The 24,694-nt window shown below is 32.5% G+C and overlaps 1 protein-coding gene across 1 annotated transcript in view; it reads left to right on the top strand.

The window, feature by feature from the left end:
* LOC127706981 (uncharacterized) overlaps nucleotides 1–23,906 on the top strand; it is a 29,337-nt gene extending 5,431 nt beyond the window's left edge. Inside the window, exons 2-5 of the mRNA XM_052211727.1 lie at nucleotides 4,143–4,337; nucleotides 6,780–6,921; nucleotides 13,355–13,711; nucleotides 21,008–23,906. Coding sequence (XP_052067687.1) covers nucleotides 4,143–4,337; nucleotides 6,780–6,921; nucleotides 13,355–13,711; nucleotides 21,008–21,211 — 898 coding nt within the window. The 3' untranslated portion in view covers nucleotides 21,212–23,906. The remainder of the gene's footprint in view (nucleotides 1–4,142; nucleotides 4,338–6,779; nucleotides 6,922–13,354; nucleotides 13,712–21,007) is intronic.
* Nucleotides 23,907–24,694: the final 788 nt, after the last annotated feature.

The following is a 24,694-nucleotide window of genomic DNA, read 5'->3' as shown; positions in this document are numbered from 1 at the left end:
CAGTTTCATGACAATAACTTGTGTGTAAGTGTATGGATCTTTATGAAATTGTACTACAAGGTTCCATATCATAAAGGGAATGCTGGAATTGAGTTTGGGGGTAATTGCCCAAAAGGTTTAGGAATAAGGGGCCAAAAAGGGACCCAAAATAAGCATTTTTCTAGTTTCCAGACAATAACTTGTGTTCAAATGTATGGATCTCTCTGAAATTGTACTGCAAGGTACCATACCACTAAGGGAAGGCTGGGATTGATTTTTGGGGGATATTCCCTCAAAATTTTAGTAATTAGGGGCCATAAAAGGGCAAAAAAACAAGCATTTTTCTAGTTTCAGGACAATAACTTGTGTGTAAGTGTATGGATCTTTATGAAATTGTACTGCAAGGTTCCATATCACAAAGGGAAAGCTGGGATTGAGTTTGAGGGTGATGAATCATAAGGGGGTTCAAAAAATTTGGGGGATTTTTTTTCCTTTTTTTTCTTTAAAATTTTCCATTTTAAATTGGTTATTTCTGATTTATATATAAACATGATAAAAGCAAATAATAATGATATTGTTTGAATAGGTAAATTAAAAATTTTTAAGTTCTTAGACCACTTTCATTCTGTGTGAGAAACCTATGCTGTGTCAAATATTTAATTACAATCCAAACTCAGCGCTGTATCAAGCTTGAATGTTGTGTCCATACTTGCCCCAACTGTTCAGGGTTCGACCTCTGCGGTCATATCAAGCTGCGCCCCAGCGGAGCATTTTATTACGTATTGTGGTGTATATTTTTTTTTTTATAAGATCTATGATAATAATAAAAATGTCCAAAGAACCAGTCTAATATCAGCTAACTTGCTGCCAAATTTAATTAAGATATATCTTTTACCAGCAAAAAGTTCTGTTCCAAAAAACATGTCGAATTTGTCAGGAGTGTGACAAAAAAAATTACAATGTTTTGTAAAAGTTGTTATGATGAATGCATGCTAATAAAGATGGCTCATAAGTATTCTTCAATTAAAGGCAATATAAGATAGGTGTACTGACATACATGACATAAGAGGTCTCTAAACACATTAGCTCCAAATGGAGCTTTCGTTAGTAGAAGCCAGATTAATTATGTGTATCAGCGGAGGAAAATGTGAAAGTATAATAATATAGTATATATGCCTATACACGTAATTAACAGCGCCTGGTGATGTTTCATAGCCTGACCGGTTTCAGTCCAAAAAGGACCTTCATCAGAGGCAGAATGGTGGATTAATGTTTGCACCCTATTTATATAGATATGGTAATCGGTTCAGAGCTCCATTTGGAGCTAGTGTGTTTTGCAATTGTTTCTCCATAGGCGGTAATAGTAACGTTTTCTTCTGTAGCTCAGTCCTTATCGTAAACTTGGATATGTATGATGGCTCGTTTCGAAGCTAAGACATTTTCACATATGTGGTTATATTTTCAGGGTACGAAGTGAGATTACTTTTTCCGTAAATTAGCATACCCGAAAATACTTTCATGATGCGACTCCTTGTGGTTAAAAATCCCTTTTTTTACACAATAAGTTCTTTGAAAATTTAATACTTTGAAAACATTTAATAGCTCCATAGTTTTAACACATTTATTCTATGTTCCTCTACTTTGCAAATCAACACAAAGGGTTAAGCTCAGTCACTTGTTAAAAACAGAAACATGTCCAATATCACTACACAGAGATTTTTTTGTTTACACACAACTTTTGAGTTCCTCATTTTCAGGTGCATTAGGGATATTGACCCAGATACATATTTATCCACTGGATAACTCTGATCCGCCGGTTACCATATCTATATAAATAGGGTGCAAACATTAATCCACCATTCTGCCACTGATGAAGGTCCTTTTTGGACCGAAACTGGTCAAGCTATGAAAAATCACCAGGGGCTGTCAATCATGTGTATTGGCATATATACTATATTTTTATTCTCGATAACAGATTTTATAGATTTTAGATTTATGTTATCATTGACCTTTTCAACTAACACATGACTTAATATTCATCTAAAAAAAGTTCAAGTTTTGGTAATCAAAACATTCTATATGTAAATATGAACCAATAAAATAATAAAAACGACATATGCATCCAAACGTTTTCCTCAGAATGGTGGCGCTCCTAGTAAATCGATCAAAACTGTCACAGAGCATCGTGAACATCGAAAAAACCCATTGTTACTACCAGAATTTTCACATGTACCTTTTCTGATATATAGTCTTACCTGTCTGAAAGTTTAAAAGCCATTGTCCCAGTATATATATTCATTTTCTCAATGTCGGATATTTTTATTGGCTGTACAATCGCTTGCAAGTTTACTGTACAATCACTTGGAGCTTTCCTGAACAATCGCTTGGGCAACTTCCTTAAATACATTACATGTACATATGCTTATCATTGGTTGTTCCTTGTCTGTCCTATTATATTCATCTATCATGTCTATTGTATTTGAAATAAAAATGAGCACAAATTCAGTCATTTTGCCGATTAATATTCTATCAAGGAAACCTTTTAAGGTGTCTATATCAGAGAAAAAATCAACATTCGAACAATAAGTATACAAGACAAAATAAAAGGACAGTACAAATGTAAATAGTGCTCGTACAAAAATTAATAACCGAAAAGGTGACTAGGTGCTCCAAAAGGGTAATCATATTTTGAAGTTTACTTAATTTATTAATCCCAATAGTATAAAAAAAAAAATAATACATACGCATATTAACAATACATCGAAGAATGGTTCATCAGAGGACCGGGATATTCTAACTTGATGAAGGCATTGGAATGTGGAATGGTTGTAGCTATTCGCGGAACAAAGAAAATACACGTATATGTCAATAAACATGATATAAAAATAAGAAGATTTGGTTGAATTGCCAATTAGGTATCTGTTTATTACCCCCAAAAAAAGTAAAATCACAAAAATACTGAACTCCAAAGAAAATTCAAAACGGAAAGTCCCTAATCAAATGGCAAAACGAGTCAAAAACTTAAACACATCAAACGAATGGACAACAACTATCATATTCCTGACTTGGTACAAGCATTTTCCTATGTAGAAAATGGCGGATTAAACCTAGCTTTGCTACTGGTGGTACAAAGCTCTCTTAATAATAAAATGCATCAAGGATAAGGGGTTTGAATTGTTATCTAAAAGACAAAGAAAAATACAAAATCCTTATATTTTATGAATTTCTTCATAATAATAAGCAGTATCACCCTCCATTAACTTTTGAATATATATAGAAAATGGATATATTTGGGTTTCTACTGGGACAATGGCTTTTAAACTTTCAGACAGGTAAGACTATATATCAGAAAAGGTACATGTGAAAATTCTGGTAGTAACAATGGGTTTTTTTATGTTTATTTGACATTTTTTATCGCTGTTCTGTGACAGTTTTGATCGATTTACTAGGAGCCCCACTATTCTAAGGAAAACGTTTGGATGCATATGTGGTTTTTATTATTTTATTGGTTCATATATATACATATAGAAAGTTTTGATTACCAAAACTTGAAGCAGAAACGTTATATATAGTAACATTAGAGTTCATCAAAGTTTCCATCAAGCAACTTGTTATTTTTTCAATGTTGAGGCCGTGCTTGACAGTCTCCCGAATGACCAAAACATTATAAAACCGTACAGTTCCGTTCCCACACTGTGGAGTTTTGGATACCCTGATGCAGTGGAATTATTCCTACTATAAATGCAACAAATATTTTTCAATTTTCTGGTGAAAGTTTGGTGAAAATTTAGGTCTGACATAGTTCAGAAGGTCAAGCATTAAATTTATGTATGCTGGGGAACCTTTGTCCAACAAATTGAAAACATTTCAAAAAGTGTGTTTAACATGCTTAAATGACAAAAATATTTGTGATAATATGGCATTATCGTAGTCCATAGACATTTGAAATGACATTTGGTTTTTGTGCAATAACTTGGGTATTAATTAATCATTTAACCACAATCCAAATTTACAGATATATCAAGCTTGTATATCATTGTATAAAAGTGTCTAATACTTGCCCAACTGTCTAGTATTTAACATCTACAATGATCTATGAATTTTTATCAAACTATTCATTTTAGTGATTACCATTGATAATAATAAATTTTACTGTATTTCAGTTTGACTTCTGAAAATGGATCACTTATATATATCCGAATGAGGGATTATATCACTGTACTTAGATGGTTTGTAAATACCAGTTACCAGACATCAAAGACTTGTGCTGAAAGCCTTTTCAAGACCCCTTTTATTTCTGAAGAAACATACTCCAGAATTGTATCAGCATTTGCAGCCATGTGTGGATTACGAGTTGAGTAAGTTGTCATGGTTCATGTGGGCGTATTGATTGAAATGCATGGTGAAATTCAGATTTTGATAAACACAACGATGCAAGAAAAACGATTGACTGAATTGAGATTTCGTGCACAGGCACTTGTTTTCTATCCATGGCAAGATCAACTATCTCTACATGTATTTAAATCAACATGTTGAGCATATGAATTTTAATAAAAATCAATGAGTGTGCTTTCTTTGTTACAAGACATGAGCTGCAGCTGTGCAGTGGCAAGTGCCCCACCAGTGGTATTATTCATATATTTCAAAATCAGTCCATCCATCTAGACAAAATAATTTAGAACTAGTCTATTGTTTTATTTTTTTCATTTTTGATACTTTCCTCTGTAGTTTTAATCAAAGTACTGAAGTACTGAACAGTGGATGCCCTCATGTTCTGTTGGGTGATGAATAAATGACAGGGAATTAAATTTCACTGTAATACTGAAACTAATAAGTGATATTACACAAAATGCATCATCTTGCTTGCTTGTTTGCTGTTTTAAATATATTATATCTGTTGCAAAGTGCTGCTCAGATCATCTTTAATAACTCTATAGGCAAACAGGTATTTATTGTATGCCAATATTCTATTCAAAAGATAGTGTAGTGTAAGAGCATGTTGAACACCCTCCTACAATAATTTGAGGCAACCATATTTCTATACTTAAAGAGCTGTTTTACTTAATACATACTAGTATGTACAAATGTACTATGCAACTAAAAATATGACAGATTCAAAGAACTGTTAAATGGCATTTTTAAACACTCATTTTTATATGACCGCAAAATTTGGTCGTATATTGGTATCACGTTGTCATCATCTACGTCGTCCAAAGACATTTGGTTTCCGGACAATAACTTTAGTATAAGTAAATAGAAATCTATGAAATTTAAACACAAGGTTTATAACCACAAAAGGAAGGTTTGGATTGATTTTTGGGGTTATGGTCCTAACAGTTTAGGAATTAGGGGCCAAAAAAGGGCCCAAATAAGCATTTTTCTAGTTTCCAGACAATAACTTGTGGTACGTTGTTTGAATCTCTCTGAAATTATACCACAAGTTTCCATATCACAAAGGGATGGTTAGGATCGACTTTGGGGGGTTATGGCTCAAATCATTTAGGAATTAGGGGCAAAAAAGGGGGAAAAACAAGGGTGTCCTGGTTAATGGACAATTTAAAAACAGTGTAAGGGAGGTAATCCAAACACATTTAAAGTACAATGTTGTGTATGTTTGGATGTACCTCCCTTACACTTCTGTTAAATTATGTATAAAGAAATGTTGTATTGTCTTGAGGTGATTGGCTGTCAATTTATTTTTAGAAGTTACTATTATTAAAGGAATATTAATTTTAGCCATGATTATGTATGTCATTTTCTATTTTAAGACTTTTATGATGTATTAAAATTGGTAATTATGGTTGCAAACTCCATTGGAAATTTGAATTGAGATTATGACCATATCTTGAGGGAAAGAATTTTTTTTTTTTTGGAAAAGGAGGGGGGGGGGGGGGGGGGGGTCGAAAAAGAAATTGTGAGGGGGGTGCGGGAAGGGGAAATTGTCTCATTTCAGATTTCAGAAATTAAAAAGAAAATTTCTTTAAATATATTTTTTTTTTGCAAAAAAAAAGGGGGGGGGGGGGGGGTCAATTCGCAACAACATAGAGTATTGCACAAAAGCAAAAAATAAAAAAATTGAATGTAAATTCAAATCATATAATCAATTCTAAGTTCTTTGACTACAGTTATTCTGTGTCAGAAACCTATTATGTGTCAAATATTTAATTACAATCCAAATTCAGACCTGTATCAAGCGCGAATATTGTGTCCATTTTTGCCCCAACTGTTCAGGGTTGGACCTCTGCAGTCGTATCCAGCTGCGCTCAGCGAAGCAATTTATTACACTTACCGTAATAGCTAAATAGAAAATTTTTTCATCCCATTTTTTCTCAGAAACTGCATAAAGCTCCCAGATTAGGTATCAAGGTTAATATTAGTGAGTTATACTGTGTGATGCATTTTCAGATTCATCACTCAACAACTTCCTGTTTACCAAACACTTACACATTTTACACTAAATAGCCAAGTAGAAAATTTTTTCATCGCATCACTTCTTATAAACTACATAACAAGGCTTCCTGAAATTTGGTATCAAGGTTAATATCAGTGAGCTATACTGTGTGATGTGTTTTCAGATTTATCACTCAACAACTTTTAGCGGGGGTATCATTAGTGAGCAGTAGCTCACAGATTCACTTGTCATTTCTTTTTAAGCATATTTCCATTTTGTTTTTGCAACTCCTTCTGAACCAATTGATAAATCTTCATGAAACTTTTAGAGAATAAGTATTGAGGAGCTCTCTTAAACTTAATTTTTTGTATATACTGATGTTTATGTATTGTGCTTTTTATCATTTTAGAAATGGTACTGCAGATAATCAGGCTGTATGGGATAATTTGAGAGGAATTGGTAAATTAGTTATCTCAAAGCCAGACTTTAGATTTCATTGTACAGGAGAAGACTTTTCTGATGTTGATAGTAATTTATTAACTGTTATAAAGGTATTTTCAATTTACTAGTATAAACATTAACATGCTAATATCTTAAGAACTGCTTTTTAGCTCACCTGGCCTAAATATTCTCTGAACTACTGAGCCAAATACTTTAAAACTTTAACAGAATGTTTCTTAGGGTATCTAGTTTATAAATTGTATCCAAATTTGAGATCTATCAACAAACATGGCTGCAGTTGCTATAAATAGAACATAGGGGTCAAATGTAGTTTTTGGCTTATATCTCAAAAACTAAAGCATGTAGAGCAAATCTGATATGGGGTAAAAATGTTCATTAGGTAAAGGTCTATCAGCCCTGAAATTTTCAGACAAATTGTAACAACCCATTGTTGGGTTGCTGCCACTAAATTGGTAATTTTAAAGAAATTTTGCAGTTTTTGGTTATTATCTTGAATATTATTGGAGATAAAGATAAACTGTAAACAGCAAAAATGTTCAGCAAAGTAAGATCTGAAGAGAAGAATCTTCTGATATATGTTTTTATCACCAGAAGTCTCAAGAAAATTCAAATTTAAAAAGTTATCAGATTATGACAGATAGCAGATTTTACCAATAATTTTTTATGCCCCCGCCGTAGCGGAGGGGCATTAAGTTTTACCCTTGTCTGACTGTATGTACGTACGTCCCTCCTTACTTCCCAAAGTCGGTTTCCATTCTCTAACTTTAGTTTGCCTCAACCAAATGTTATGAAACTTATACGCAATTCTTATTACTACTAAATACAGATCAAGTTTGTATTTTGGTGGCGTCACTTTTACCGTTCTAAAGTTATGCTCCTTTACAAATGGAAATATTGCTAAATTTTTCGTTTCCATTCTGTAACTTAAGTTTGCCTCAACCAAATGTTATGAAACTTATACACAATGCTTATTACCACAATATACAGATCAAGTTTGAATTTTGGTGGCGTCACTTTAACCGTTCTAGAGTTATGTCCCTTTATTAATGGAAAAATTGCTAAATTTTTATTTTCTTCTAAATATCAAGTAATTTTAAAATTGGAGTTATCTTCCTTTGTCCAGATTATAGTTGAATCAACTTCAATCAATGCTTTATACAATGCAATGTTTAATTTTGACTTCCACTGATAAAACACAGATCAAGTTGAATTTGGGTAGTGTCACTTTAACCATTATTGAGTTATGCCCCTTTATAAATCGAAAGATTTCAAAATTTTTAGTTTCCATTCTGTAACTTAAGTTTGCCCCTACCAATCATTATGAAACCTATACACAATATTCATTACCACAAAACTAAGATCCAAGTACAAATTTTTTGTTTCTGTTTTCTAACTTTAGTTTGCCTCAACCAAATGTTATGAAACTTATACACAATGCTTATTACCACAAAACACAGATCAAGTTTGAATTTTGGTGGCGTCACTTTTATCGTTCTAGAGTTATGCCCCTTTACAAATGGAAAATTGCTGAATTTATCGTTTCCATTCTCTAACTTTAGTTTGCCTCAACCAAATGTTATGAAACTTATACACAATGCTTATTACAACAAAATACAGATCAAGTTTGAATTTTGGTGGCGTCACTTTAACCGTTCTAGAGTTATGTCCCTTTATTAATGGAAAAATTGCTAAATTTTTATTTTCTTCTAAATATCAAGTAATTTTAAAATTGGAGTTATCTTCCTTTGTCCAGATTATAGTTGAATCAACTTCAATCAATGCTTTATACAATGCAATGTTTAATTTTGACTTCCACTGATAAAACACAGATCAAGTTGAATTTGGGTAGTGTCACTTTAACCATTATTGAGTTATGCCCCTTTATAAATCGAAAGATTTCAAAATTTTTAGTTTCCATTCTGTAACTTAAGTTTGCCCCTACCAAACATTATGAAACCTAAACACAATATTCATTACCACAAAACTAAGATCCAAGTACAAATTTTTTGTTTCTGTTTTCTAACTTTAGTTTGCCTCAACCAAATGTTATGAAACTTATACACAATGCTTATTACTACAAAATACAGATTAAATACGAAATTTGGTGTCGACACTTCTACCATTCTTGAGTTATGTCCCTGTATAAACATAAGAATTGCTGAATTTTTCGTTTCCGTTCTCTAACTTTAGTTTGTCTCAACCAAATGTTATAAAACTTATACACAACCGATCTAGAGTTATGCGTGTTTACAAATAGAAAAATTTTGCTGAATTTTTAGTTTCTGTTCTCTACTTAAGTTAGCCTCAACCAAATGTTATGAGACTTACACACAATGCTTATTACCACAAAACCCAGATCAAGTTCAAATTTGGGTAGCGTCACTTTTACCGTTCTTCAGTTATATATGCAAGCGGGGGCATCATCTGTGTCCACATGTGGACACTATCCACATTTATTTGTTTTTATGACAATAAAGGAGTCCAGGGGTTCCAGCAGTTCTCTGCCCTACTGAATATTTTATTTTTATCAAATATGTTTTTTCTTTTAAATAATATTTTAGTGCTATCATATTGGTTCGGTTGTTGTCTGCTCTTTGGTTGGGTTGTTGTCTCTGACATATTCCCCATTTCCATTCTTAATTTTATCACGTCGTCGTCGTCGTTCGAAGACACATTGATTTCTGGACAATAACTTTTGTTTAAGTGTATGGATTTCTATGAAATGTTATCATAAGGTTTATGACCACAAAAGGAAGGTTAAGATTGATTTTGGGGGTTATAGTCCTAACAGTTCAGGAATTAGGGGCCAAAATGGGGCCAAAATAAGCATTTGTCTAGTTTCCAGAGAATTACTTGTGAAATGGTGTATGGATCTCTCTGAAATTATACCACAAGTTACCATATCACAAAGGGATGGTAAGAATTTGCTTTCGGGGGTTATGGCTCAAAGTGTATAGGAAATAGGGGCAAAAAAGTGGGAAAAACAAGGGTTTCCAGGTTAATGGACAATAACTTAAGTACAAAACATAATTTTAAAGCAGTGTAAGGGAGGTAATTCAAACACATATTGTCAAATTACCTCCCTTACACTGCTTGTTAATTATTTATAAAGAAATGTCTTGTCTTTAGGTGATTAGCTGTCAATTTATTTTTAGAAGTTACTATTTTAAAAATATTTAATAAAGGTAATTTAATTATAGCCATGATTAGGTATGTGAAGGAATTTTATTTTTAGATATTACTATTTAATGTTGCTAATGGAAGCTTTTTAATTTTAGGCATGATTATGATGTCATTTTCTATTTTAAAAATTATTTAATTTTAGCCATGATTATGTATGTGAAGGAATTTATTTTTAGATATTACTATTTAATGTTTGCTGATGAAAGGGTTTTAATTTTAGGCATGATTATGATGTCATTTTCTATTTTAATACTTTTATGATGTATTTTAATGGGTTTTTATGGTTGCAAAGTCCTAGCTGTCAATTTATCTTTAGAAGTTACTTTTAAATGCTGATGAAGGAATTTTATTTTTAGATATTACTATTAAAAGTTGCTGATGAAGGTTTTTAATGCCCCCGCCGTAGCAGAGGGGGCATTCAGTTTTACCCTTGTCCGTCTGTACGTACGTACATACGTCCCAAAATTAGTTTCCGTTCTCTAATTTTAGTTTGCCTCAACCAAATGTTATGAAACTTATACACAATGCTTATTACCACAAAACACAGATCAAGTTTGAATTTTGGTGGCGTCACTTTTATCGTTCTAGAGTTATGCCCCTTTACAAATGGAAAATTGCTGAATTTATCGTTTCCATTCTCTAACTTTAGTTTGCCTCAACCAAATGTTATGAAACTTATACACAATGCTTATTACAACAAAATACAGATCAAGTTTGAATTTTGGTGGCGTCACTTTTACCGTTCTAGAGTAATGCCCCTTTACAAATGGAAAATTTGCTGAATTTTTAGTTTCCGTTCTCTTACTTTAGTTTGCCTCAACCAAATGTTATGAAACTTATACACAATGCCTATTACCACAAAACTCGGATCAACTTTGAATTTTGGTGGCGTCACTTTAACCGTTCTAGAGTTATGAGCTATTGATGTAATCTCCATATTGATTTTCATAAATTTCAATTATGACATTGAGAAGAAATTGAACTTTATTTGTTAATAGTCTGACAACAGATTTACTAAGTATTGCGCAACAGCATAGTGTATTGCACAACAGCAAGAAATCTTTAATTGAATATAAGTTCAATTCATATAACCTATTTCAAGTTCTTTGACTACATTTATTCAGAAACCTATAATATGTCAAATATTTAATTACAATCCAAATTCAGACCTGTATCAAGCTTGAATATTGTGTCCATTTTTGCCCCAACTGTTCAGGGTTGGACCTCTGCGGGCGTATCCAGCTGTGCTCAGCAAAGCAGTTTATTTTAAAAGGGTTCATATTTTTTTTTTTAGATTTTAAAAATTTCAAATTTTTGAAAAGTTTCAAAAGAAATCTTCAATTGCACAGTATTGCGCGTTAGATTTGTAAGATCTTTGACAACATTTATTTTGTGTCAGAAACCTATATTATGTCAAAAATTTGATCACAATCCAAATTCAGATAGTATCAAGCTTGAATATTGTGTCCAAATTTGCCCCAACTGTTCAGGGTTGAACACTGCGGTTGTATCAGGCTGCGCTCAGCAAAGCATTTTATTGTGAGTTTATGCAGTGTTTACATCAGGCTATGTTATCTGCCAAATACATGGTATGACGCAATGATATAAGGTGTAAAAATAAAATAAATCTTCATGACGACAATTTTTTTGGGGTAGTAAACATCCTATGTTTTAATGTTTAACACCACAGAACCTCTCTCAGAAAAATTATCAGTTTATAGGCAATATTGGAGTTGATTTTTCATTCAATTTGTTACAACCTTGTGTAAAATACCGTAAATTGGGTTATTTTGGTTGTAGTTTTATTTTGGTTTATTTGGTGCCTCCAATGAAAGTGCCAAAATTAAACACACGAAAATAAACACTAAAAATTGAAACGCAAAAATCGCGTACCAGTATGACAATATCGTAATGTTAATTGTCGGGGAAAATATTTAATGTCATATTTCCTACAAGTCTATACATAGCCAAATCTGCAAAAAAATAGCTGGTTTAATTTGACAACAACACTATAATTTTACTTAATTGTCAATTTTCTGAAATTGTTAAGAAAACACAACATGAATTTTTTTTTCACACATGTCATAAATAAGTCAGGATATTGCTGATTAGACGTCGTTATTGGTAATTAGAATATCAAAACTCCTTGTAATCCTTTATCTTCAATTAATTAACATGTACTGCCAGAGGCATAAGGATAAAAATTTAAATCCTTGATCGTCAATAGATTAACAAGTACTGTTATAGAGATGATTAAAATTTATTTCATATGATATTTGTAAAAAATAAATTATCTGTTTAAAAAGTGATTTTGATTTTTAAGATTTTATTTCATATTTTCTTTAATTTTGAACCACGATATACAGAATTATTTGCAATTGCATCCGTATCCAATTCCTTCATTAAGTTAACTTTGTCGTGTTTCTAGTTTGAGAAATTCAATGATTTTTTGTTAATAAACGGGTAAATATGAATGAGCTTGCTCACTACTGTTGTTCCAAAATTAAACATATCAATTAGACGAAGCACCAAAATTACAAACACCAAAATAAAACACATGCCTTTCGAGAGAAAATCGCCAAAATATCCCAACGCAAAAATTTCCCAATTTACGGTATTGTGAAACAGTCGTTTAATATTTTGGGAATATGCTTCTTTATTTAGGATGAATATAATATCAAATTTTTCTTTTTGCGAATTTTCCCTTTAATGTTACTTATATACATTTGAAAACATGAATTCTTTAGCTTTATGTTAACAGTTTGGCCAATCTAGATGGGAGGGTGATTTAATAGACTTTAAGGAGAATTATTGAGAAAGGCTTTTTCCATTAGTATTTGTCTAATGTGTCTTCATGTACACTTGTCTCTGATAAAACCATGCAAGTACAAAGGTTACAGAGAAGTTAAAAAATAATATACATAAAAATAAAAATGCATTAAAAAGGCATAAAATTTCAGATAAAAGAATATATATATATTTATACAGTGTATAAACTCCATATATATACTTGCCCCAACTGTTCAGGGTTCAACATCGTTGTTCGTATCAAGCTGTGCTCTGCTTAGTTATTTATATTAATTCATAATTTAAAGTGTTAAAATTTTCTGATTTATGCTGTAAAAGCAAATGAAAAATATAGATATATTTCTGAACTTAAGAGTTATGTTTTTGATCTTGTTTCGTGGATCTCGTGGGTGTTTCATGCATATTCTTTGCTTTCTTTGTGCAATTCATGTGTATGGGATTTGGAACATTACAGGTTTCAGGAGATGTAACAGTTATACTTAAAGTTATCATGATTAAAAGCATTTGTCACTTGAATTAGATATTTTTCAGGTAAAGAACAAAGGCCAGTATACGGAACAAGAAAAACGGAAAAGGAAACAACAGGAGGATTCAGAAAAGAGAGGAAAAAGGAGACGTTATAATGTCTCATATTCATCTTCTACTTCCTCTACACCAACTGAGTCTGTTGAACATAGGTGCTATTCTGAGGCACTGAAACAAAACCCACTCCAAACTGAAAAAAATATTAGACCTTGGATAGAGTTAGATGTTGGGAAGCATACCTTAGGACAGCATGCTGGAGAACTCTTGCTAGATCTGCACAACTACATGAAACGACATTCAGATGTAAAAAATGAAAAACCATCAACACTAACTATGCCTGGAATGATTATTGATAAAACAATGGTAAAACCTTAATGAATTATTTGTTTTGATAAAAACCAATATTAAGCCTTATTAATCCCAACTTTATTGCTGGGTTTACAGTGATCAAGATGTTTGTCTTTCCATCTGTTCGTCGGTCATACTTTTTTATCCTCAACTACTCCTGAAGCGCTTGATGGATTCTTATGACACTTTCAGGAAATGCTGTTGTGCAAGTGCTATTTCATTTTTATACGCCGGTTTACGGGACGTATTATGGTATACAGTTGACTGTCTGTCTGTCCGTCTGTCGTCAACATGTCAGACATTAACTCAAAAACGCTTTAACCAATATGCATGAAACTTCGGTGAATTGTTTATATCTATTGACATGAGCTCCCTTTCATTTTTTAGCTCACCTGGCCCAATAGGGCCAAGTGAGCTTTTCTCATCACTTGGCATCTGTCGTCTGTTGTCGTCGTTGTCCATTGTCGTCGTCCATTAACTTTTACAAAAATCTTCTCCTCTGAAACTACAGGGCCAAATAAAACCAAACTTGGCCTAAATCATCCTTAGGGTATTTAGTTTAAAAAATGTATGCGATGACCCTGCCCATCAACCAAGATGGCTGCCATGACTAAAAATAGAACATGGGGGTAAAATGCAGTTTTTATACGACCGCAAAAATTTTGCGGTCATATATTGGTATGACGTTGGCGTCGTCGTCGTCGTCTGAAGACACATTAGTTTTTTGCACTATAACTTTAGTTAAGTGAATGGATCTCTATGAAATTTTACCATAAAGTTCAATACCACAAAAGGAAGGTTTGGATTGATTTTGGGGGTTATGGTACCAACAGTTAAGGAATTAGGGGCCAAAAAGGGGCCAAAAATAAGCATTTTTGTAACTTCCAGACAATAACTTGTGTGTAAGTGTATGGATCTCTCTGACATTGTACCACAAGGTTCCATATCACAAAGGGAAGGCTGGAATTGATTTTGGGGGTAATTTCCTCAATATTTTAGGAATTAGGGGCCAAAAAAGGGGCAAAAACAAGCATTTTTCTAGTTTCATGACAATAACTTGTGTGTAAGTGTTTGGATATTTCTGAAATTGTACTACAAGGTTCCATATCACAAAGGGAAAGCTGGAAATGAGTTTGGGGGTAATTGCCCAAAACGTTTAGGAATTGGGGGCCAAAAAGGGGCCAAAAATAAGCATTTTTCTAGTTTCCAGACAATTACTTGTGTTCAAGTGTATGGATCTCTCTGAAATTGTACTGCAAGGTACCATACTACAAAGGGAAGGCTGGGATTGATGATGGGGGTAGTTGCCTCAATATTTTAGGAATTAGGGGCCAAAAAAGGGGCAAAAAACAAGCATTTTTCTAGTTTCAGAACAATAACTTGTGTGTAAGTGTATGGATCTTTCTGAAATTGTACTACAAGGTTCCATATCACAAAGGGAAAGCTGGGTTTGAGTTTGGGGGTAATTGCCCTAAACGTTTAGGAATGTGGGGCCAAAAAACACATTTTTCTAGTTTCCAGACAATAACTTGTGTTCAACTGTATGGATCTCTCTGAAATTGTACTGCAAGGTATCATACCACAAAGGGAAGGCTGGGATTGAGTTTGGGGGTGATGAATCATTAGGGGGTTCAAAAAATTTTGGGGGGGGGGATTTTTTTTTTTTCCTTTTTTTTCTTTTTTTCCTTTTTTTTTCTTTTAAAATTTTACATTTTAAGTTGGTTATTTCTGATTTATATTTAAAAGCAAATAATAATGATATGGTAAGAGATACACACCAAACAGGATGTGTAAATTTTTATATAATAAGTATTGTGCAATAGCAAGAAATTTTCAATTGCACAGTATTGCACAATAGCAAGAAATCTTCAATTGCACAGTACTGCGCAATAGCAAGAAATCTTCAATTGCACAGTATTGCGCAATAGCAAGAAATATCCAATAGCACAATATTGCGCAATAGCAAGAAATGTCAATTGTACAGTATTGTGCAATAGCAAGAAATATTCAATTGCACAGTATTGTGCAAAAGAAGATACTTTGTATAAATTGCTTATTTCTTGACCAATTTCAATGGGGTTTTTTTCTTGAATTCTTGGGGTTCTTTAATATGCTGAATCTAACTGTGTATTAAGTTTTTGGATTTTGGGCCCCGTTTTTAAATTGGTCCACATTGAGGTCCAAAGGGTCCAAAATTAAACTTTGTTTGATTTCATCAAAAATTGAATTATTGGGGTTCTTTGATATGCCGAATCTAACCATGTATTTAGAGTCTTAATTTTTGGTTCCATTTTCAAATTGGTCTACATTAAGGTCCAAAGGGTCCAAAATTAAACTTAGTTTGATTTTAACAAAAATTAAATTCTTAGGGTTCTTTGATATATGCTGAATCTAAATATGTATTTAGATTTTTGATTATGGGCCTAGTTTTTAAGTTGGTCCAAATCGGGGTCCAAAATTAAACTTTGTTTGATTTCAACAAAAATTGAATATATTGGGTTCTTTGATATGCTGAATCTAACCATGTATTTAGATTTTTGTCGAGCCTGCGACTTTTGTCGCAGAAAGCTCGACATAGGAATAGCGATCCGGCGGCGGCGGCGTTAGCTAACTTCTTAAAAGCTTTATATTTTAGAAGATGGAAGACCTGGATGCTTCATACTTTGTATATGGATGCCTCATGTTACGAAGTTTCCATCAGTCACATGTCCAATGTCCTTGACCTCATTTTCATGGTTCAGTGACTACTTGAAAAAAAAGTTCAGATTTTTTGTTATGTTAAATTCTCTCTTATTATAAGTAATAGGATAACTATATTTGGTATGTGCATACCTTGCAAGGTCCTCATGCCCGTCAGACAGTTTTCACTTGACCTCGACCTCATTTCATGGATCAGTGAACAAGGTTAAGTTTTCGTGGTCAAGTCCATATCTCAGATACTATAAGCAATAGGTCTAGTATATTCGGTGTATGGAAGGACTGTAAGGTGTACATGTCCAACTGGCAGGTGTCATCTGACCTTGACCTCATTTTCATGGTTCAGTGGTTATAGTTAAGTTTTTGTGTTTTGGTCTGTTTTTCTTATACTGTATGCAATAGGTCTACTATATTTGGTGTATGGAATGATTGTAAGGTGTACATGTCTAGCTGGCAGGTGTCATCTGACCTTGACCTCATTTTCATGGTTCAGTGGTCAAAGTTAAGTTTTTGAGTTTTGGTCTTTCTTTCTAATACTGCATGCAATAGGTCAGCTATATTTGGTGTATGGAATGATTGTAAGGTGTACATGTCTAGCTGGCAGGTGTCATCTTACCTTGACCTCATTTTCATGGTTCAGTGGTCAAAGTTAAGTTTTTGAGTTTTGGTCTTTTTTTCTAATACTATATGCAATAGTTCAACTATATTTGGTGTATGGAAATATTTTATGATCTATATGTCAGTCACGCAGGTTTTATTTGACCTTGACCTCATTTTCAAGGTTCATTGCTCAGTGTTAAGTTTTTGTGTTTTCGTCTGTTTTTCTTAAACTATAAGCAATAGGTCAACTATATTTGTTGTATGGAAGAATTGTTAGCTGTACATGCCTGCCTAGCATGGTTCATCTGACCTTGACCTCATTTTCATGGTTCATTGGTCAATGTTTAGTTTACTTGGTTAATGTTAAGTTTATGTGACAGTTGTAATAAAGCTTTATATTTAGAACTATCAACATAATATCAATGATTAGTAAAGAAGGCGAGACATTTCAGCGTGTGCACTCTTGTTGATTTTTGGGCCCCGTTATCAACTTTGCCTACATTTAGGTCAAAAGGGTCCAAAATTAAACTTTGTTTGATTTCATCAAAAATTGAATTCTTGGGGTTCTTTGATATGCTGAATCTAACCATGTATTTAGATTTTGGTCCAATTTAAAATTTTTAAGTTCTTAGACCACATTCATTCTGTGTCAGAAACCTATGCTGTGTCAAATTTTTTTTTTTTTTTTTTTTTTTTTTTTTTTCAGAGCTGTATCAAGCTTGAATGTTGTGTCCATACTTGCCCCAACTGTTCAGGGTTCGACCTCTGCAGTCGTATCAAGCTGCGCCCTGCGGAGCATTTTATTGTCTTATATCTCTGAAACTAAAGCATTTAGAGCAAATCTGACAGGGGTAAAAATGTTCATCAGCTGAAGGTCTATCTCTGCTGAAATTTTCAGACGCATCAGACAACCTGTTGTTGGGTTGCTGCCCCTGAATTGAAATTTTGCAGTTTATGGTTATTATCTTGAACATTATAATAGATAGAGATAAACTGTAAACAGCAAAATTGTTCAGCAAAGTAAGAGCTACAAATATGTACACATGACCAAAATTGTCAATTGACGTCATAAGGAGTTATTGCCCTTTAAATTCAATTTTTCACAATTTTTTTGTAATTTTTTGTTATCTTTTACAAAAATCTTCTCCTCTGAAACTACTAGACCAAATAAAACCAAAATTGGCCTAAATCATCCTTAGGGTATCTTGTTTAAACAATGTATCTATTGACCCTGCCCATCAACCAAGATGGCCACCATGGCTAAAAATAGAACATGGGGGTAAAATGCAGTTATTGGCTTATATCTCGGAAACTCAAGCATTTAGATCAAATCTGACATGGGGTAAAAATGTCCATCAGGTGAATTTCTATCTGGGCTGAAATTTTCAGACGCATCAGACAACCCGTTGTTGGGTTGCTGCCCCTGAATTGGTAATTTTAAGGAAATTATGCAGTTTTTATACGACCAAAAAATTTTGCGGTTGTTTATTGGTATCACGTCGTCGTCAGTGTCGTCTGAAGACATTTGGTTTCCGAACAATAACTTTAGTATAAGTAAATAGAAATCTATGAAATTTAAACACAAGGTTAATAACCACAAAAGGAAGGTTCGGATTGATTTTGGGGATATAGTCCAGACAGTTTAGGAATAAGGGGCCAAAAAGGGACCCAAATAAGCATTTTTCTAGTTTCCAGGCAATAACTTGTTGAATGGTGTATGGAACTCTCTGAAATTATACCACAAGTTTCCATACCACAAAGGGATGGTAAGAATTGGCTTTGGGGGTTTATGGCTCAAACCATTTAGGAATTAAGGGCAAAAAAGGGTGGAAAACAAGGGTGTCCTGGTTAATGGACAATTACTTTAGTACAAAACATAATTTAAAGCAGTGTAAGGGAGGTAATCCAAACACATCATGTGAATTAACTCCCTTACACTGCTTTTAAATTATTTATAAAGAAATGATGTATTGTCTTGAGGTGATTAGCTGTCAATTTATTTTTAGAAGTTACTATTTTAAAAATGCTGATGAAGGTAATTTAAAATTTAGCCATGATTATGTATATCATTTTCTATTTTAAGACTTTTATGATGTATTTAAATGGGTTATTATGGTCGCAAACTCCATTGGAAATTTGAATTTCACAAAAGCAAAAAAATGAATATAAATTCAAATCACATAACCAATTCAAGATCTTTGACTACAGTTATGCTGTGTCAGAAACTTATTATGTGTCAAATATTTAATTACAATCCAAATTCAGACCTGTATCAAGTGAGAATATTGTGTCCATTTTTGCCCCAACTGTTCAGGAGTGGACCTCTGCGGTCGTATCCAGCTGCGCTCGGCAAAGCAATTTATTAAAATTTTTACCAAACTTGCTTAGAAGCTGGTTAATGACCAAAATAAGGTATCCACAGGAAAGTTTAGGATTTTCTTTTTCTTCATTTTTCTTTTATTTCAATTATTTGGAACAAAATTTTATAATTGCATCTTCTATTTACATGCATTTTTATGCCCCTGCCGTAGCGGTGGGGGCATTAAGTTTTACCCTTGTCCCTCTGTAAGTAAGTACGTCCCAAAATTGGTTTTCGTTCTCTAACTTGAGTATGCCTCAACCAAATGTTATGAAACTTATACACAATACTTATTACCACAAAATACAGATCAAGTTTGAATTTTGGTGGCGTCACTTTAACCGTTCTAGAGTTATGCCCCTTTATAAATGGAAAAATTGCAAAATGTTTAGTTTCTGTTCTCTAACTTAAGTTTGCCTCAACTAAATTTTATGAAACTTATACACAATGCTTTTTACCACAAAACACAGCTCAAGTTTGAATTTTGGTGGGGTCACTTTAACCGTTCTAGAGTTATGCCCCTTTATAAATGGAAAGATTGCAAAATTTTAGGTTTCCATTCTTTAACTTAAGTTTGCCTCAACCAAATGTTATGAAACTTATACACAATGCTTATTACCACAAAACACAGATCAAGTTTGAATTTTGGTGGTGTTACTTTAACCATTCACGAGTTATGCCCCTTTATAAATGGAAAGATTGCAAAAATTTAGTTTCCATTCTGTAACTTAAGTTTGCCCCAACCAAACATTATGAAACCTATACACAATATTCATTACCACAAAACTAAGATCAAGTGCAAATTTTTTGTTTCTGTTTTCCTACTTTAGTTTGCCTCAACTAAATGTTATGAAACTTATACACAATGCTTATTACTACATAATACAGATTGAGTACGAAATTTGGTGGCGACACTTTTACCATTCTTGAGTTATGTCCCTTTATAAACATAAAAATTGCTGAATTTTTTGTTTCCGTTCTCTAACTTTAGTTTGTCTCAACCAAATGTTATAAAACTTATACACAACCATTCTAGATTTATGCGTGTTTACAAATTGAAAAATTGCTGAATTTTTAGTTTCTGTTCTCTACTTAAGTAAGCCTCAACCAAATGTTATGAGATTTACACACAATGCTTATTACCACAAAACTCAAGTTTCAAATTTGGGTAGCGTCACTTTTACCGTTCTTCAGTTATGTCCCTTTATAACTATATGATATGCAAGTGGGGGCATCATCTGTGTCCACATGTGGACACTATCCAAATTTATTATTGATGAATTAAGGGATAAATCATCAAGCAATGTAATAATTATCTTATTTATCATTTGTTCATTCAATAAATTTATGTTTCTACTCTTTTATGAATCTATAGACTTGATTGTATACTGTATTAAATTTGTTTACAAGTATAACATTTTTCATACATTTAAAACGTTTTATATCATTTACTGTAAATCTATTATGTACATTCCCCTATCACACTGAAAACATAGACAACAGCAAAAGTAGGCGAGACTAGGGTCAGCGGAACCCTTTCAAATTTTTTTAAGAGTGAAATCTACAACAGATCTGTCAAGCTTTGATTTATTGAGTTTCACAAAAGGACAACAATTTATTGCAAACATTCACATTTCTTATTTATGTCTTTACAGGTGTACATGACTCTTCTAGAAATGTCCTATCAGCATTATGAGAAACTTGCTGGGGCTGAACAGCTGACAAGTGAAGACAGAGCTACCATATATTATTCAGCACCTCATAGTATTTTTGACAAGGAGGATAGTTTCGTTTTATTCAATACTATGGTATACCTGAATAACATACAGTCAATTATGAAATGGGATAAATCAACATAATGTTGCTGTTGATGGTGGCAGTAGGCCAGAATTTCTTTTCACCTTTCCTACTTCCCCAGAAAAAAATGGTCCTTCCCTTCAAAAATATTGAAATTTCATGTCAACAGCTATTTTTATGCCTCAACCACATATATATGTTCCTGCTGATGATTTTGAAATCTTTAATGGGCCTTCAGGGTATAAGTCTATTTGATATATCAACAGAGAGATCGATTTATTGAGTTTTTAAATATCATACTTATTAGAGCCCCACATCTTGGATGTTGTAGCCTGATTGTTTTCACTTTTGTCTGTCTATTTGTCCATCTGTCGACAGATTTTGTGAGCATACAATCTCCAAAACTATAAAAAGAGTGAACTGAAATTTTGTACATTCAGTAATTACCATGTAAAGATATGCATTATAAGTTTTGGTCAAAATAAAAAAAATTTTTTCCCCAAAAAATTTTTATTTTATGAAATTCACAAATTTTGAGTATCAATATTGGTGTGCAAAATTTACAAATATACAAATGGGGAACTGAAAATTTTGTACATTTATGAATTACTTATAAAAATATTTATATTAAATTTTGGCAAAATTGAAAAAAAAATTATGAAGTCTTTTTTAGGGCCCTGCCACAAAATTTTTATTTTCTGAAAAGATGAATCTATTACCACATTTAAAGCTTTTTGATTCATGTGTTAAACCTATTTTATTATATAGCAGTGAAGTTTGGGCTACTGTTAGTATAGTGAAACAAAATACTACAATCGAGTCAAACTATCCAAACTTTAGTCCGAATAAGATTCAAATCATATTTGCTAAATTTTTATTGGGTGTAAATAAAGGTGCTGTTAATAATGCCATACTTTCTGAATTAGGTTTGTTCCCACTTTCATTGTCAGCCCTTAAAAATACAATTAATTTCTGGCTTCATATCATTAATATGAATAGTGAGAGTATGGTAAAGGAAGCATACAATGAAAACTTTAACTTGTCTAATGATTTTTGTAGTAAAATAAAAGTGTTGTTAGGTAAACTTGGTTTTCAGCATGTCTGGGAAAATCAAAATACTATGTCAAAGACAAAATTACTTTTTTCATTTCAAAAGAAATTAGAGGAGGAATTCATAAAATCCTGGAAACAAGCTCTATTTTGTGACTCTAATAAAGATAGTCATGGTAATAAACTAAGAACATATCGCAAAGTTAAAAATAATTTTGAATTAGAAAAATATATCCTTCTTGGACTGTAACAAAAGTGTTATTTCTAAAATGGTAAAAATCAGAATTAGTAATAGCAAATTACTAATAGAAGTTGGTAGATATACTAGAACACATTTAGAACAGAGAATTTGTCCACTTTGAAAGGATGGAATTGCAGATGAATTCCATTTCCTCATTAATTGTAAAGCGTTAGAATTTAATACAAATATACTCTTTTGTAATTTAAGTGATATAGTTCCATCTTTTGTTAATATGTCTGAACAAGATAAATTTAGTTTCATTTTGAAAAGTATTGATACTGACATTAGTACTGTATGTGTAGCTGGAATAAGCGATATGTTTGATTCGAACATTCATTTAAAGCAAACACAATGTTGTTAAGAACTGTTTTAGTATTAATGCTTATTGTAATAGCTTGAATTAATAATATAGTATGAATAACACCTCCAGGCAATGTAGATATAAAATATGTGTCTCTTATCATTGAGAAAATATGTCTCTGTATATTTGTCTTTTGTTTATTTTTGTCTATTTTCCTATTTGTATTTTGTAAAAAAAGAGACCAAATGACTCAGAAATTAACAACTATAGGTCACCGTACTGCCTTCAACAATAAGCAAAGCCCATATTGCATAGACGTTGCGCACGATGTTGGTACAATTTCCATTTTGCTATAGATTAGCATAAAAATAAATACGTAGACTAGTCAGTTCGATAAAAATATAGTGATTTCTGGTTGAATTCATTACATTAGATTTGAAAATAAAGAAAATAGGAACAGAAATTTAAAATGCCAAGAATTATAACACTTAATTATCCCATATATAAAAATATTGGGATCTTAGTTTTTTTTCATATTTGTTTTATTTAAGGAACGTTCTGGTTGAATTCATTACTTTAGATTTGAAAATAAAGAAAAAAGGAACCGAAGTTTAAAATACGAAGAATTATAACTCTTAATTATCCCATATATAAAAATATCGGGATCTTAGTTTTTTTTTTCATATTTGTTTTATTTAAGGAACGTTGTCTATCTGCAAGTTTTAAATCTCAAAAGCAACATGTATAATTTTTTTTTGTTTATAAAATAAAATAGAAATAAAACCATTGCTGGCAATTATAAGAGCTTATAACAAACAAAGGATAAGCATAATGCCACAAAAATACGGAAATGAGAAAAACATGAATCCCAAATGTAGATATTTGTATTTTGCGACAAAGAAAGCATCAGGAAATGATAAAATATAGAAAGGAAACCGAAACGGAAAGAAATGCAACAAAAGGAGTATGTATAAATATGCAAAAAAACGGAATATTAATTCAAAATCTAATTTATATTAAAAATAAATCTATGTAAATTTGGAAATTAATTTATGATTCATTAATGTATAATTCCTGCTACCAAAAGGAAAATTATCAATTAAAGCCTGGAAAGACTGACAACTCCTGTAAATGAATTTTCATTAAAAAAATATGTATACGACCACTTTGAGTTTTATTTGTAAAACATTACAACCGAAACTTTCAGCAGGATTTTTATACTTGAAGTACATATCAACTGTTCATCAAGAACAGAACAATTCAATATACATATGCCCAACCATAAGGAACATTAATGTGTATTGCCATCAAAACTTGCAACACCCTTTGTCTACTTGACGTATATATCAACTGTACCTCAAGTAAAGACCATTTCAATTTACATACACCCAATCCTAATGAAATTTAATGGGCATCACCATCAAATCTTTCGGCTGCCTTTATCAGTTCACATACACATCAACTCTACCTCAACTACAGATACATTCAATTTACGTACACCAAAATGTTATGATTATACAAACGAAGATGTAGTATCATTGCCAATGAGACAACTCTCCAAAAGAGACCAAATGACACAGAAATAAACAACTATAGGTCACTGAACGGCCTTCAACAATAAGCAAAGCCCATATCGCATAGTCAACCATAAAACGCCCCAAAATGACTAATGTGAAACAATTCAAACGAGAAATCTAACAGCCTAATTTATGTACAAAATAATTAACGAAAAATAAATATGTAACACAGCAACTGAAACGACAACCACTGAATTACAGGCCCCTGACTTGGGACATGCACATACAGAATGTGGCGGGGTTAAACGTGTAGGTAGGCGCCCAACCCTACTCCTAGTCCTGGGACACTGGTGCAACAAAACAATGCAAGAACTGTACAAAACCTCAAACAAAAAAAAATATGATCAACAGCAACAAACAACAACCACTCAATTAC

Source organism: Mytilus californianus, unplaced genomic scaffold (genome assembly GCF_021869535.1).
Source record: "Mytilus californianus isolate M0D057914Y unplaced genomic scaffold, xbMytCali1.0.p SCAF_6, whole genome shotgun sequence".
NCBI classification, from domain to species: Eukaryota; Metazoa; Mollusca; class Bivalvia; order Mytilida; family Mytilidae; genus Mytilus; species Mytilus californianus.
Note: the sequence above shows the minus strand (reverse complement) of the source record. Positions and strands in the feature narration are given on the sequence as shown.